Source organism: Hylobates moloch, unplaced genomic scaffold (genome assembly GCF_009828535.3).
Source record: "Hylobates moloch isolate HMO894 unplaced genomic scaffold, HMol_V3 SCAFFOLD_10, whole genome shotgun sequence".
Taxonomy (NCBI): domain Eukaryota; kingdom Metazoa; phylum Chordata; class Mammalia; order Primates; family Hylobatidae; genus Hylobates; species Hylobates moloch.
Window position 1 is genome coordinate 41579044 of NW_026652285.1, and position 18116 is coordinate 41597159.

The 18116-nt window shown below is 36.8% G+C and overlaps 1 protein-coding gene across 1 annotated transcript in view; it reads left to right on the forward strand.

The window, feature by feature from the left end:
• LOC116475130 (contactin-associated protein-like 3) overlaps nucleotides 1–18116 on the forward strand; it is a 261759-nt gene that overhangs the window by 224960 nt on the left and 18683 nt on the right. Inside the window, exons 16-18 of the mRNA XM_058445223.1 lie at nucleotides 3232–3402; nucleotides 4448–4666; nucleotides 7320–7559. Coding sequence (XP_058301206.1) covers nucleotides 3232–3402; nucleotides 4448–4666; nucleotides 7320–7559 — 630 coding nt within the window. The remainder of the gene's footprint in view (nucleotides 1–3231; nucleotides 3403–4447; nucleotides 4667–7319; nucleotides 7560–18116) is intronic.

The following is an 18116-nucleotide window of genomic DNA, read 5'->3' on the forward strand; positions in this document are numbered from 1 at the left end:
CTGTGCTTTTTACAACATTGTCTATACTTGTAGTGTAAGTCTACACTACAGGTCTGTCTGGCAGGTCTGTCCAGACATTTAATTCATTTATATGGAATGGAGTTGAATTCTTCTCGACATTCATCTCTTCACAATCAGATACATACTTCTTGTCCTTTCTGAACTGTAATAGCAGGACTAGAGTTGGTCATCCTATCAATATTTTTTCCCATAATCTAAGAGCTCAAGGGAGGGATCTGTTGAATTGTATCTGATTTACTGGTCATTCTCTGTGCTGTTTTATCTTCAAGAATTATTAAATGTCCTGTGCCAGGCATCACACTGAAGCATGGAGGGCATATCTGCAGGCTTCAGATGGCCTCCCACAGTTCAGTAATAACCCCTGGAAATTTGTAGCTTTTTCCCCTGCCTATTGATACTCTGACATCAAACACTGGTTTGTAGGTACTCTGTACTTCTAAAAAACATTTTCTAGATTATTTGCTCTCTGAAAATTTACCTCAGCCCTTCATTTCTCTCCAAATGCGGCTGTATTTGTGAGACTCTTCAGGATATGTCATTCACCTTCAGTTTATATCCTACCTTCAGCAAGACTTCTGAAAGTATGGAAAAGAGCAAGTGTGATATTTGAAATATTCCCTTCTCTTTTTCGGAGACTGAGATGGGAGGATTGCTTGAGCCTAGGAGTTCAAGACAAGCCCGGACAAGATGGTGAGACCCCGTCTCTTACAAAAAAACTAAAAATTAGCTGGCCATGGTGGCCTGTAGTCCCAGCAACTAGGAAGGCTTAGGTGAGATGATCTCTTGAGCCCAGGAATGTGAGGTGGCAGTGAACTATGATCATGCCACCGCACTCCAACCTGGGTGACAAAGTGAGACCTCATCTCTAAAATAAATAAATTAATTAATTAATGAAGAAAGAAAAATAAAATATTCCCTTCTGTAAAACTTGCAGCTTCCTCTTCCTTTCTCTTTTCCTTTCCTTATCTTCATCTCTATTTTCTTTAACATAACATGTATTGATTCTTTTCCCTTCTTTTGGGGCAGCCGGGAGTAGGGGATCTGCAGGGATAGGGTCAAGGAATGACCACTGGGTTAGAAGCTTGGTTCCACACTGGGGAATGAGCAAATACGTAAATACAGTGAGGAGAGTAGGAGTGACCTTCTCACTGAGGAAAGAGTTATACATGTGGGAAGGAGGAAGACTTAATGAACCCTGTGGTGCTGGGTTAAAAACGGAGGTATCCACATGAACTCATGGATTTTAATATACATAATAACTATAGAATACACATAGAAGAGGGAGACTGTGTGTGTGTGTGTGTGTGTGTGTGATACAAATACACATATTTCCTAGCTGACTACTGAGAGGGCTAGAAGCAATGACAGCCTAGTAAATAGCCTGCAGATCTGGGCTTCTAAACACCATTTTCTATCATTCTCTGCTAAAAAAGAAACCACGACTCCTTGAAGAAATAGCTAATTCCAGAAATGTGGCAGAGAAAATTTAAGATGAGCCTGGATCATTTTGTTATGACAAAAGGTGGAAAAAAAGCTGAAAAAGGCATGGGTGTCAGCTTAAAGGAGCTGCCACATTTGAGACAACTTAAGCATCAAAATAAGTTATAGAGTATAAACCATTGAATAGAATACAAATACAAGAGTGATGTGAATAAACAAATGGATACACAAATAAATTAGTAAAAGATCAAGAGAAAAGCTATTGTTTTGTTTTTTTTGTTTGTTTGTTTGTTTTTGAGATGGAGTGTTGCTCTGTTGCGCAGGCTGGAGTGCAGTGGCGCGATCTCAGCTCACTGCAAGCTCTTCCGGGTTCACGCCATTCTCCTGCCTCAGCCTCCCGAGTAGCTGGGACTACAGACACCCACCGCAAATTTTTTGTATTTTTAGTAGATACGGGGTTTCACGGTGTTAGCCAGGATGGTCTGGATCTCCTGGCCTCGTGATCTACCCGCCTTGGCCTCCCAAAGTGCTGGGGTTACCTGCGTGAGCCACCGCGCCTAGCCGAGAAAAGCTATTTCTAATGGAGGCATGTCAACCAATTAATGTGGAAGGAATGACAGAGCTTAGAAAATCACCATTGGCAGCCATCAGAATAAAAATTCAAGCAGGAGCCATCAATATATTGTAAAACCATTGGATGAAAAAATTTTAAACTGGGTAAAGTTGTGTTTCTGTAACCTTAAAGTGTCAAAAATACATGAATTACAAAGAGAAAAATAATAACTTCATGTTGGAGAAACTCGACAAATGCCACTTTACAAGGCAGTTGAAGCCAACAGGACCAGTGATGGGCTGATCAGCATTGCTGCCTACTGCTGCGACACACTGAGGAGAACACAGCGGCCCTCCTGCAGTATTTCTGACAAAAATGCACCACATGAATCCAATTATGAGTATGTCAGACAAATCCAAGTTCAGGAACATTCTGCAAGTCAACTGAAAAATACCAGATAGTCAAAAGAACACAAAAAAAGACTGACACATTGTACCAGAATGAAGGACACTAAAGAGGCCTGAGGAATACATGTGATGTGCAGTTCTGGGAGGGGTTTTGGACAGAAGGGACCAAATAAGCTTCTTCTTCTTCTTGGTTGTTCTTGCCACGAAAGGAATTAAGACAGTGTGTGTGTGTGTGTGTGTGTGTGTGTGTGTGTGTGTGTGTGAAAGAAAGCAAGAGTCTGTGTTCTGGCTTCTGGAGTCATTTATCCAACTACCTCCTTCAAATCCCCACTTGGATGCCTAATAGATACCTCAAATGAAACATGTCCCAAACTGAGCTGCTGCTCAAACCTGCTTCTTCAGAATTATTTTCCCTCCCAGTTGGACCAAAAACCCCAAAGTCACCTCAGACTCCACCCTTCTTCTCACATCTTACCGAGTTCTTCAGTAAGTTCTGTTGGTCGTACCTTTGAGGTGATTCTGAACTTGACCCTGTCCCTATTGTGTTGCTGCGCGATCTCCTAACTGGTCTCATTGCTTTTGCTTTGCTTTTGTTTGGCCTTCTCTGAACACAGAATTCTAATTCTCAACATAATCACCACTTAGCTCTTGATGTCATCAGTATATGACATGGATGCTCAGAACCCCCAGCAAAGGCTCATATAGATTCTATTAATGTATTTAGCAGTCATAATCCTGTAAGTATCAAATGTAACTGTTATTTTTGTTTCATGACTTTTTTCCTTTTGTCGTTTTCTCTATTGTAAACAGAGTCATTTTGGAATTCAGCTTCCTTCAACACTGAGACTTCATACCTTCATTTCCCTGCTTTCCACGGAGAACTCACTGCTGACGTGTGTTTCTTTTTTAAGACCACAGTTTCCTCCGGGGTGTTTATGGAGAACCTGGGGATCACAGACTTCATCAGGATTGAGCTGCGGGGTAAGCTGGCCACTCTGGATAAGTCACAGGGTACCCATTACTTAGCAATAAAAGCTTTAACTCAACAACATGTTAGTATTTCATTCTTACTTTGTGATTCTATTTCATTATAAAACACTAAACTTCTACGATTTTAGGTAATTTTTTTTTTTTTGAGAGAGAGAGAGAGAGACAGGATTTTGCTGTGTCACCCACGCTGGAGTGCAGTGGCACTATCTTGGCTCACTGCAACGTCAGCCTCCTGGGTTCAAGCAATTCTGCCTCAGTCTCCTGAGTAGCTGGGACTATAGGCGCGCACCACCATGCCCAGCTAATTTTTGTATTTTTGGTAGAGATGGGGTTTTGCCATGTTGACCAGGCTGATCTTCAACACCTGGCCTCACGTGATCCACCTGCCTTGGGTTCCCAAAGTGCTGGGATTACAGGCGTGAACTGCCACGCCCAGCCAGTAATCATTTTTAAGAGAAAATAAAACAATGAAGCATGTAATAATCCATTAAAATGTCATGCCTTCCCTAGAGTACAGGACAGCAGAGCCAGAGCTTGAAACCAAACACAGACTCATCACGTTGTTTACTGAATTCCCAAAATATTTGACCAGACATACTATTTTTCATGTACCCAAAGCTTAATTTATGACTGTCAAAATTTACATTCAGTGTTTATAGAATTAGATGAGACTTTGAGCCATTTGTAAATAAAATTACTGAAACCTCAAAAACAAATACTATTTGGTATTCTAGCTATGGGTACATAGCTATGGGTATTCCAGCTATGGGTACCTATCTCTACTATTTAGGACTTACCAAGGTTGAATTGTGAACTCTGAAGATAAATATGTTAAAATCCGTTCTGTTTTATGTTTTCCTCCAGGATACAGATTTGTTCTGCCCCCCTGCCCCTTCCTCAACTCACAGTCATGTTTTTCTGTATCACCGTCATTGTCTCCTTCCATCCTGAGCATGCCTTCATGTTTTCCTGTGTCTGCACAAGACTCAGTTTTCTGTGAATTTGCTTGAGCAACATTCATATCTGATATTTCTAGCTCCCACAGAAGTGACCTTTTCCTTTGATGTGGGGAATGGACCTCGTGAGGTCACAGTGCAGTCACCCACTCCCTTTAATGACAGTCAGTGGCACCACGTGAGGGCAGAGAGAAATGTTAAAGGAGCATCTCTTCAAGTTGATCAGCTTCCTCGGAAGATGCAGCCTGCCCCTGCCGATGGGCACGTTCGTTTACAGCTCAACAGCCAGCTCTTCATTGGTGAGTGCTGGTGGTTTATAACTGAATTTAGTGTGAGTCCAGAGAGGGACCAAAATAAAATAAGAACTGTAACGTACTGAGAGCAACAGTTGCTAACAACAACTACTGCTGTTGGTACTGTTTGCTGATAACCTGGTAGGTTCCAGGAGCTTGCTTTGTGCTTCTTACTTGACATTTCTTTTTTTGTTTGTTTCTGTTTTTGTTTTCAGACAGAGTCTCACTGTGTTGCCCAGGCTAGAGTGCAGTGGCGCAATCTCAGCCCACTGAAACCTCCACCTGCCGGGTTCAAGTGATTCTCCTGCCTCAGCCTGCTGAGTAGCTGGGATTACAGGCGCAGGTGCCACCACGCCTGGCTAATTTTTGTATTTTTAGTAGAGACGGGGTTTCACCATGTTGGCCAGGGATGGTCACGATCTCTTGACCTCGTGATCCACCCATCTCAGCCTCCCAAAGTGCTGGGATTACAGGCGCGAGCCACCAGGCCCTGCAGTATCTCAGTGTTTAGGTATCAATGTTTAGGTATTGTCATCTATTTACAGATGAGATAGCCAAGCCTCAGAGAGGTGGAGTAACCAGCTAATGAGAGGGATCCCAGGATAGCCGACCCCCAAACTTGAACGATTCATACTGCAGAGGATTGGCATATGTGACAGCTTTATTTTATCAACACTATTAGTGTGATCATTAGACATTTTTATCCATTTCTTCAGTTTCACTTCTCAGTGGAGTTAAGAGAGCTTGTAATTGGGACAGAAGTCCTCCAGGGTCCATTCAAAACCAGATCACAGGATACCCGCTGAGTGGAAGCAGCTCTGCGCACCTCCCCGGGGCCAGGCTTCCAGGAGCCCACTCCCCGTTTTCCTCGCTGCTGTTCTCACTTCTGGGGCTCTCTCATCACAGGCTCCTTGTTTATTACCCGGTCTGACTCATCTGTTCTTGCACTCAATTTATTTAAAGGTGATAGCTCTGGAAGTCTTTCTTTTAGTTTGCTTACTTACTGTTTTATCACTGTTGCTTATTTTTCCCCTTGGGAAAAATATATTTTGCTATATTGCTTTTGAAACTATTCTAACTTAGGAGCTACACAGATTAAAGCTCTCACTTGTTCATTTCTTATGCGTTTCAAAGTGAATAAGGATGCAATCTAATTAGAACTGGACTAAATCACAAATTATCATCCAACCTAATTTACAGGGGAGGGTAGATACAACTTCCAGGTACTAAAGGCTACACGTGAACCCATGTACGTATGTGGATGTGGATGGGGTGTTATACCATGACTTCCTAAAACCTAGCTTCAAGCATGGTTAGCTCTTCTATTAAGGTGCAGTGAGGCTTTTTCAAAGGACATGAAACCATCAAACTACTGGAAAGGAGGAATACACAGAGGGGTCAGACCAAGAACTTGATTTTCTCACTTGTAATCTTGGAGATGATTTAAGGGAATCCCTAGAAACACAATTAGCATAAAATTCACCTAGAATCAGCATTCATTGTGGTGGATGAATCACTGGCTTCAGAATCACGCACAAAGCTGATTGACAGTTCAGATTTGAGGCCCCCACCTTAGGCCTACGAATTGGAATCTCTGGGAAGAGGCTAAAATCTCTGCATTTTCCAGAAACTCTAGGTAATTTCCATGCTCCTAACATTGAGAATTGCTGCCTTCATAATAGTGTTTGTCACTACACAAGTGTCGTAAACCTCTCTAAATGCTTTCTTCAGCATTCAAGTTTGACATGACAAAATACGCATGTGGCCGGGCGCGGAGGCCCACGCTTGTAATCCCAGCACTTTGGGGGGCCGAGGCAGGCGGATCACGAGGTCAGGAGATCGAGACCACGGTGAAACCCCGTCTCTACTAAAAATACAAAAAATTAGCTGGGCGTGGTGGCGGACGCCTGTAGTCCCAGCTACTCGGAGAGGCTGAGGCAGGAGAATGGCGTGAACCCGGGAGGCGGAGCTTGCGGTGAGCCGAGATTGTGCCACTGCACTCCAGCCTGGGTGACAGAGCGAGACTCTGTCTCAAAAAAAAAAAAACACACATGCATGCAGTATTCAATTACTGTTTAGCACTGTATCCTCTGAGAGGAGGAGATGATCCTGGGGTATGGTGTCACCCCTTCCAACTTCCCCTCTTTGCTTCTCCATTTCCTTTCACACTTTATTTTTAGAGTCCATCCAAGTAAGAAATTTATCCATATATATTTTTTTATTGTGAAAAATTTGAAACTTCATACCTAACCATTATAATGCACATTCTTATCATAAACAAATTAAAATAATGTTTGATGAATGCACATTCTTATTCATAAAGTAAAATAGTGTTTGATGTGGTTTATATTATGTATTTTGTTCTTTGTAAAGGAACTAAAGTGAAATTCTTTCTTACCTGAAGTTAAGGAAATGTTTTTAGAAGGACTATTTGCCAGACTCACCATGTTTGAAAGTTACGTAAATAAATGTTTTATTCAATGTCATTTAAAGCTTCATATCTCATAACAGTTATATTTTCAAAATTGTGTATGTTCACACAATTTTTTGACACATTGTGATTATTGCCACTTTCCATAAGGCCTGAGTTTGACATGGACATAAAATCCTGAATAAAATACCAAGGAACACATTTCTATTTGCAGTGTTTCCATTGTAGGTGGAACGGCCACCAGACAGAGAGGCTTTCTAGGATGCATTCGGTCTCTGCAGTTAAACGGGGTGGCCCTGGATCTGGAAGAAAGAGCCACAGTGACGCCAGGAGTGGAGCCAGGGTGTGCAGGCCACTGCAGCACCTATGGACACTTGTGTCACAATGGAGGGAGATGCAGAGAGAAACGCAGAGGGGTCACCTGTGACTGTGCCTTCTCAGCATATGATGGGCCGTTCTGCTCCAATGGTAAGTGTGACCAAGGAGCAGGTTACAGGGAAAGTACATGAAACTTAAATAATATGAAGAATGCTTCTGGCATTTGATATTATAAAGAAAGGATAAGATTGAATTATTTGAAATGGAATAATTTCTGTACCAAATTCCTCTATTGAATTTAGAAGGGATATGACTGTTTTTGAAAACTTAAGGCTATCAGTCCTCTCTGGGTTTCTTACTTAGAAGATCTCTGGGTTACCCCTAGCATCTGTTCAGTGCTAATCCTCTCGAAATAATTTGGTTTTCAAAACTGTCCTTGTGCTGTTCTAATTTTAACATCAGTTAAAGCATCATTGTTATTTTTTTTTTAATTTTTAGAGACAACTTATTGCTATTCAAGCCTCTCTGTTGCCCAGGCTGGACTTGAACTCCTAGACTTGAGCAACCCTCTTACCCATTGTCCCTTGTGACAATGACTTTAAATGATTCAAAAGGCCTTTATAGAAATGTCTTTTCTTATAAAATAAGCATACTAACTAGAAGGGGAAAATAATATTTAACTAAATATTGACAGTCATTAACAGGATCACTCAAACACTTTGCTCTATGATGTTTGACTCTTCTTTAGAGGAGTGTAGTGGGGTATCACAGAGCTTCTGCTCAGGTACAATCATGTCTTCAAAAGAAAAGGGCTGGGCATGGTGGCTCATGCCTGTAATCCCAGCACTTTGGGAGGCCAAGGCAGGCGGATCACGAGGTCAGGAATTCAAGACCAGCCTGGCCAACATGGTGAAACCTCATCTTTACTAAAAATACAAAAACTAGCCGGGCATCCCAGCTACTCAGGAGGCTGAGGCAGGAGAATTGCTTGAACCCGAGAGGCAGAGGTTGCAGTGAGTCGAGATCGCACCACTGCACTCCCTCCTGGGCGACAGAGTGAGACTCCGTCTTGGGGAAAAAAAAAAAAAAAGAAAGAAAAGGAAAAAGGGACTGATTTTAGTATTAAGTACTCTGTACTGACTTATTCAATATATTTATAATACTTTTATGAAACCTCTTACAATATTGAGTCATCAGAGCTAAAATGTAATTGTGTTTTTAAGTGTCTCTGGGCTGTTACACATATTTTTAGCAGCAAAACAGGCTTTAATCACTATAAAATTGTGTGACTTTCAAAAGAATTTTGAGGATTCATTATCTAGAAGTCATTTAAATTTTCAGAAGGTCTTGCATATGTCTTTTGTTAGTCCTGAAGATCTCTGTGCTAACAAATCTCATAGCTCTGGTGCAAATACAGAGCCCTTTTTATATGTGAAAGCCAACATCAGGAGTAACCACTCCTTCAGGAGCACAAGTGCTGATTTCTAAAGCATTCCCAATCCACATTTGCTAAGTGCAATTTGAATGTTATTTTATAACCCAAAATTTTCTTAAGGATAGACATTATATAGTAAGTAAATGGAAAATGGTCCTCCAGTGGCTGGGGCATATGTTATAGTTAGATTACTTGATTACTTAATCTAATAAGAATGATCTGGATTTTCAGTAAATTCTTTATAGTTTATGGAAATGGAAAGAGTGGAGTAGTATTCCAAGACAATGATCAAGAACATTTTATTTTTATTTACAGGTATATTTGGGGTGTGTGTACTAAACACATTTTTTTGAATTAACTTGATATAAAATTAAAATATCAACCTTTCATGAAATGTTTTAAGAGAAGCTGAAAGCCCTTCAACTTTTCTCTCTCAGAATACTGTAGACACCACTTTGGATTAGCCTTAATATCCAAACAGTAAATTTGAGAAACATCTTTGGCATAAAAGAACATTTCTAAATTCTGACCTTGAAGGGGGGTTGGTCTTCCAATCACCTTTTCTCTAGTTACTTCAGGAGCTCTGTTTCATGCTTCCTACAAAGCAAATCGATTTTTAAACAGGAGGTAAAATTGAAATAAAAAAACCTGGTACTCTGGCATTTCCAGGCTGGCCACATAAGGAGCTCTCTAAACCCGCTCTCATACGAAACAGGCGTAACTAGTAAAAATTATTATTTTAAAAAACAACTATTGAAAGTCTTTAGAAAATGTCTTAAGGAAATACATCAAATGAAGAAACATTTATTAATCAGTAATAACAGTGAGAGTTTGAGGCATTTAAGCCAAGACCCTCTCCCTGCACCTCCCCATCCCTAGCTCAGTATGACGGAAGCTCCACTCTATATGGATACAGCCAAGAAGCCAAAGGCTTCCTCTCTACCCAGGTCCTATTCCAGAGATACTGCACTACCCCAACATTGGGTGCCAGCATTTCTTATCCCCAGTTTTGTGGGACAGAAGCTCTGTCCACGCACAAACAGCTAAGAAGTCTGGGGTTTCCTTCCTACACCAACTCCTCATTCCAGGACATAAGGTCTTCAGGTGTGGCAGCTGGAAAATCCTGTGTCCCAATTGCCCTCACTCCAGCTTGCTTGTAAGGAACAGTTTCTCCACCAGGAGAGGCAAGGCAAGAAGTTACCTTTCCCACCCTGTGCCCTACTTGTAAGCAGAGGTTTTACTTCAAAGGAGCAGGCCACTCTCATTCCCTACAGCTTCAGAGCAGTGAGGCACATTTAACCAAGAGGTAGAGGGGGGCCATGAAAATACACAGCTTGGTAGCCCTCCCCAAGTGAACTGATTTCTATTTGGAACAGAGCATGGATAAGTTTAAGCATAGTGATATGAAGATATTGGCAGTAAGCAATTAAGAGAGTGTTGATAACTCCAAGAGAGTAATGAGTTAAGCCAGGGAAGTTTAACAGAGAAAAGAAAAAAGAATCAGCAAACTTGAAGCAAGATCAATAGAGATTATGTATCCTGAAGAATACAGAGAAATAATAATGAAAAAAATAAACGAGTATCAGAGTAATATCAGACATAACTAAGCACACCAACATATACGTAATTGAAAATACCAGGAGAGAGAGAAAGGATCAGAAAAAAATATTTGAAAAATAATGGTTGAAAACATCCCCAAATTAATAAAAATCATTAATCTAAGATACTGAAGCTCAGTGAAATACAGATGACACAAACAAGTTTATATCCAGACACATCTTATTAAAAACTTTGAAAGCCAAAGTCAAGAAGGAAATTTTAAAAGCAGTAAGAGAAAAATCATATATACAAGGAAACGTCAGGATCAGCAGCTAACTTCTAATCTGAAAGAATGGAGGCCACAGGACAGTGAGATAACATATTCAAAGAGATAAAAGAAAACCATTGTCATCAAGAAACTTACACCCAGCAAAACCATCTTTCACGTTCAGTAGCACAGGATGACTATAGTTAACAATAATTTATTGTATATTTCAAAGTAACTAGAAGAGTGGAACTAGAATGTTCCTAACAAAAAGAAATGATAAATGTTTAAGGTGATGGATATCTCAGTTACCCTGATTTGATCATTACGCATTGTTTGGTTGTATCAAAATATTACCTCTACCCCATAAATATGTACAACTGTTAGGTATTCATAAAAACTAAAAATTAAAAAAGTAAAATATATTCCTACTTACAAAAAGCAGAGAATTCACTGCTATTAGCCTGCATTAGAGGAAATAACAAAGAACGTTCCTTCAGGCTGAAGGGATATAACCCAGACAATAATCTGAATGTACACACAAAAAACAAATAGCACCAATAAAGGTAACAGCACAGGTAATTATAAAAGAAGGTATAATGTCATATTTCTCACCCTTTTCAGTGCTTAACTATTTTAAAAAGCAATGTATAAGACTATAATAGAGAATATATAAATATATAATGTATATATTTTCATTGTCGGGCCTATAGAAATATATTACAAAAAAACAGCACAGAGGAGACAGATGGGAGCAAGCCTGTACTGAAATAAGGAATGACACCAAATGGTAACATGAATCAGAGGAACAAAGAAAGAGAACTAGAAATGGTAAATAAGAGAGTTTATAGACAAAGTCTATAAATATTTACTTGCTCTTTTTTTCTTTTCTCAGATTTTTTAAAAAGAGAACAAATTATATAAAATAATAATGGGTTTGGTATGCATAAAAATAGTTCCAAAAGAGAAGAAATAGAGCTACGTAGAAATAACTTTTCTAAATCTCACTTGTATTAAGTTAGTGTAAACCTGAAGCAGATTATTGATAATATATATATAATGCAAGCTCAGAGCAATCACTAAAGAAAATAAAACAAAACATTGTTGTGAAGTATATTAAAAGGCCTATATACCAAAACCTAGTAGGATTTGTCCCAGGATTTCAGGAGTGGTTTCACAAATGAAAATCAGTCAACATATTACACAAGATTAATAGAATGAGGGGGAGAAAAACATGATTATCTTAATTGTTACTGAAAAAAAAACATTTAACAAACTCCAGTAACCTTTCATGATTGAAAAACAAAAACACTCAATAAACTAGGAATAGAATTTCTGTTTCTCAATATGATAAAGACCATATATGAGAAACCTACAACTAACATCATACACAATGGTGAAAGCTTCTTCTGTAAAATAAGAAACACGACAAGTATGCCCAGTTTTACCACCTCTATTTATCATAGTACTGGAAGTTCCAGCTAAAGTCATTAAGCAAGAAGAAGAAATAAAAGGCATCCAAATTTGAATAGAAGGGCTATCTCTCTCTCAGATTACATTATCTTCTATGTAGAAAACTCTTCAGAAAATAAAAGCTGTTAAGAGAAAATAAATAAATTCAGCAAAGTTGCAGGATCCAAAATTAACACGAAAAATTTGGTTGTTATTTCTCTACACTAGCAATGAAAAATCTGAAAGTGAGATTAAGGAAACAATTCCATTTGCAATATCATCAAAAAGAATAAAAAAACTTAGAAATAAAGTTAACTGAGAAAGGGAAAGACTTAGACACTGAAAACTATAAAACGCTGTTGAAAGAGATTAAAGAAAGACCTAAATAGATGGAAAGACATTCCATATTCGTGAATTGGAAAACTTAATGTTATTAAAATGACAATACAACCCCAGCAGATTCAATTTAATTCTTATCAGAATCCCCAAAGCACTTTTTGTACAAATGGAAAAGCCCATATCAATATTTAAATAAAATTTGAAAAAGCCCAGAATGGGCAAAACAATTTTACAAAAGAACAAAGTTGGAGGATTCATCCTTCTTGACTTCAAAACTTACTATAAACTACATTATTCAAAAAAATGTGGCACTGAAAGAGAATACACCTATAAATCAATGGAATGGAACTGAGAGGCCAGAAATAAACCTTCATACATACGGTCAATTGATGTTTAACATAGTCTTTGTCAAGATTATTCAATAGGGAAGTAACAGTCTATTCAACATAAAGGTAGGAAAAGTGGATGTTCACATGCAAAGATTGAAGTTAGACCCTTACCAAAATTAACTCAAAATGAATCAAAGTTTTAAATCTAAAAGCTAAAACTATAAAATTTTTAGGAGAAGATATATAGGCAGATATTCATGATCTTGGATTTGGCAGTGGTTTTTTAAAGATCACCCCAAAGGCACAGGCAACAACAACAACAAAAATAGATTATTTGGACTTTATCAAAATTAACAACTTCTGTGTATCAAAGAACACTATCAAGAGAGTAAAAAGACAATCCACAGAATGTGATAAAATATTTGCAAATTATATTTCTGATGGAGGTTCACTATCTAGAATATGTTAATAACTTCCACAACTTAACAAAAACAGTCTGATTGGACAAAGGACTTGATGAGACATTTCTCCAAAAAGATATGCAAAGAGTCAATAATCACATGGAAAGATGATACTCAACATCACTGGTTATTAAAGAAATGCAAATGAAAAGTATAACGAGCTGCCTCTTCAAACCTACTAGATTGACTATAAAAATAAATAAATAAATAAATAAATAAATACAAACAGAAAATAAGTTTTGGCAAGAACCTAGAGAAATTGGAACTGTCTTTTGTTACTGGTGGGAAAGTAAATGCCACAGCCACTGTAGAAATTGATTTAGAGTTAACTCAAAATAGTTAAACATAGAATTACCTTTGAACCCAGCAATTCCACTTCTATATATATATAACCAAAACAATTGAAAACAAGAACTCAAGCTGATACTTGTATACAAATGTTCATAGTAGCACTAATCACAATAGTGGAAATAATACAAGTGTCCATCAACACATGAATTGATTAAAAAATGTAGCATATACATGTAATGGTATATTGTTCAGCCGTTAAAAGGAATGAGGTCCTGATACATGATACAACATTGATTAACATAGAAGACATTATGCTAAGTGAAATAAGCCAGACCCAAGAGGGTAGATATTATATAACTCCATGTTTACTAGATATCAATAGACAAATTTGTAGAGACAAAGTAGATTCAAGGATACCAGCAGCTGAGATGAGGGGGCAATGGAGAGTTATTGCTTAATGAATACAGAGTTTAACTTTGGGATGATGAAAAATTTTGGTTATCAGAAGAGGTGATAATTGCACAACATTGTGAATTTAATTAATGCTACTGAATTTCACATTTTAAATGGTTAAGTGGCAAATTATATATTATATATATTTTACCCCAAAGTATAGTAAAATCAAGAAAGAAATTAAAATGTTACACTCCAAAATATCCACCAATACAAAATAATAAGTCAGAAGGAAAGTGAAAAGAAAACAAATGAAACATAGAAAAAGAAAACGAAAATGGCAGATGTAAATCTAACTGTATCAATAATAATATTAAATGTTCATCGATTGAGCAATCCAATCAAAAGACATATTCTCAGAATGGATAACAAAAGAAATCTTAACTATATGCTGTCTAAGGACATACAATTTAGATTGAAAGGGGTAATTTAGTTGAAAATAAAAGAAGGGAAAACATACCATGCAAAGAGTAACCTTAGAGAGCCAAAGGGACTATACTAGTACCAGAAAAAATAAACTCTAAAACAAAAGGTGCTACTAGAAATAGAGAAACTTTTATAATGATAAAAAGTTAATTCCCTCAAAAAGATATAACAATTGCAAACTTATATGCAGTTAATAATATAGCCCCAAATTACATAAAGAATACCTGACAGAACTGAAAAGAGAAATAGAAAAACCAGGAATAAAACCTGGAGGATTCAATACTTCACTTTCAATAAAGGATAGAATAATTACTCAGAAGATTACCAAGAAAATGGAGTTGAAAAAAATAGAAACGCAATCATTCTAACACACATCTGTAGAACACGCCTCTTAACAATAGCAGAATGTATATTCTTCTCAAGTGTTCATGGAACATATTCTAGGTTAGACAACATGCTACCTGTAAATCAAGCCTCAACACATTTAAAAGGATTGAAATCATATGAAGGGTCTTTTTTAAACACAATGGAATGAAATTAATAATATAAAGAAATTGTGGAATATCACAAATATGTGGAAATTAAACTATACACTCTGAAATCAAAAGGGAAATTAGAAAAGGCTTTCAGATAAATGAAAGTAAAAATACAACATTACTAAAACATACAGTAACACAGCTAAAGCAAGGTTTAGAGGGAATTTTAAAGCTGTAAACATCAATATTTAAAAAGAAAAATGGTTCCCAAATAAAAAACCTGACCTGCCACCTTAAGACACTGAAAAAAGAAGAGCAAACTAAATGTAATGTAAGGAGAAAGCAGGAAATAATAAATAAAACAGGAGAAATTTCTCAAATGGATAATATAAAAGTGACAGAAAAAATTAACCAAACCAAAAGTCAGCCCTTTAAAATTGTTAACAAAATTGGCAAACCTTTAGTACAACTGACCAAGAATAAAAGAGATGATTCAAATTACTAGAATGACATATGAAAGAGTGATATTACTACCAACCTTACAGACATAACATGGATTGCAAGGGAATATAAACAACTGTATGTTGAAAAAAATTATGTAACTTAGCTAAAATGGACAAATTCCTAGGCTGACACTAACTACAAAATTAACACAAACTACTACTTCTCTTTCAAGAAGGAGGAGAAAATATAAATAGACCTATAACAATAAAAGGAATGTCTTAATAATATTAAAATACCACACAAAGTAAAGCCCAGGTCCAGATGGTTTCAAATAATTGATGCTATCAACTATCAGAATATATCAACTATTTAAAAATCTATCAACTATTTAAATAAGAAGTATTCTTCAAAACTCTTCCAAAAAATAAAAGAGAAAGGAGCATTTTTCAACTTATTCTGTAAGGTCAGTATTTCCCTAATACCAAAGCCAGACATAGATGTATCAGTATATATATTTTAAATCTACAGACCAATATCATTTAAGTAGATGTGAAAACCCTGAACAGAATATTACCAAAGCAAATCCAGTCACATATAAAAATGACTGTACATCAAGACAAAGTGGAAATGATTCCAGAAATGGAAAGTTGTTTGAACAGCTGAAAATCAATTAATATAATATACTATATCTTAGAATAAAGGACAGAAACACATGATAGTCTGTACTGACGCAGAAAAGTCATTTGATAAAATCCAACATCCTTTCATGAATTTTTGTTTAAATTCAATAAACTAACTATAGAAGATAACTTCCTCAATCTAACAAATGGCATTTTTGAAAAACTCATAGCTAAAATTATATTTAATTATAAAGACTGAATGTTTTTTTCCTAAGATCAAGAACGAGACAAGAATGTATACTGTCACTACTTCTATTCAGCATTGTACTAGAGGTTCAGGCCAGACTGATTAGGCAAGAAAATGAAAAAAAAAAAAAAAAAAAGGAGAAGAAAAACATCCAAATTAGAAAGGAAATAAAACTATCTCTATTTGAGGATGACATGATTTTTTATATAAAAAAACCCAAAGAATCTACTTAAAACTCTTAAAACTAAAACCAAGTTCAGCAAAATTGCAGAATACAAAAACAATATACAAAATCAATTGTATTTCTACACATTAGCTATGAACCATCTGAAAATAAAATGAATAAAACAATTTTATTTACAGTAGCATCAAAAAGAATAACATACATAGCAATACATTTAACAAAAGAAATGGAAAAAACACTGAAAAGTGTAAAGCATTGAAAGAAATTAAAGGTAAATAAATGGAGAGATATTTCATGTCATGGATTGGATAATTAATATAAATAAAATACCAGTGTTCTCTAAAGTAATATACAGATTCAGTACAGTTTCAATCAATATCCCAGCTGGCTTCTTTCCTGAAATTGACAAGCTGATTTCATATGAAAATTTAAGTGATGTGGAATAGCCAAAACAATCTTTAAGAAGAAGAAGTTTGATAGATTCACACTTCCCAATTTCTAAACTTACTGCAAAGCAGTATATAACTGGCCTAAGACTAAACAGATAGCTCATTGGGATAAAATTGAAAGTCCAGATAGATACCTCACCATTTACGGTCAATGGATTTTACAAGAGTGCCAGGACAACCCAATGGGAAGAAGTAGTCTCTGAGACAACTGAGTATACACGCACATGCAAATGAATGAAATTAGACCTCTATCTCACACATACATAAAAATGTACCAAATAGACCTTGATGTAAGAACTAAAACTATAAAACTCTTAAAACATGGGAGAACGAAAGAGTAGATAACCCACAGAATGGAAGAAATTATTGCAAATCATGTCTCTTATAAGAGTCTAGTATTCAAATTATTTAAAGAGCTTTTACAACTGAATAAGAAGCCGTGCCCGGTGGCTCATACCTGTAATCCCAGCACTTTGGGAGGCCAAGGCAGGCAGATCATGAGGTCAGGAGTTCGAGACCATCCTGGCTAACACAGTGAAACCCTGTCTCTACTAAAAATACAAAAAATTAGCCGGGCGTGGTGGTGGGCGCCTGTTGTCCCAGCTACTCAGGAGGCTAAGGCAGGAGAATGACGTGAACCCGGGAGGCAGAGCTTGCAGTGAGCCGAGATTGCGCCACTGCACTCCAGCTTGGGCAGCAGAGCGAGACTCTGTCTCAAAAAAACAAAAGCAAAAACAAAACCAACAACTGAATAAGAAAAAGAAATTTAACCCAATTAAATAATAGGTAAAGCTTATAAATAGATATTTCTTCAGCAAATATGTGTGAATGTCCAATAAAATCATGAAAAAATAGTTGGCAACATTAACCAGTAGAGAAATGCAATCAAAGTCACAATGAAATACCTCTTCACACAGACAAGTATAGCTGTAATTTAAAAGAAAGATAATAAATGTTGGTGAGGATGTGGAGATATTAAAACCCTCATAATTGCTGTTTGGAATGTAAAATGGTATAGGTATTTTGGAAAAAATATGGCAGCTCCTCAAAATTTTAAAGTTGGTGTTATCATACGATTGAACAATTTTACTCCTAGGTATATATTTCTAAGAAAAATAAAAACGTGTCCATAGAAAAACTTACACGTGAATTTTCATGGAAGTATTATTTATAATAGTCAAGAAGTAGAAACAACCCAAATGTCTATCAATTCTTAAATAGATCCACAAAATATGGCACATCCATTACTATTTATATCCAATGAAATATTGTTCAATAAAATGAATAAAATACTGAT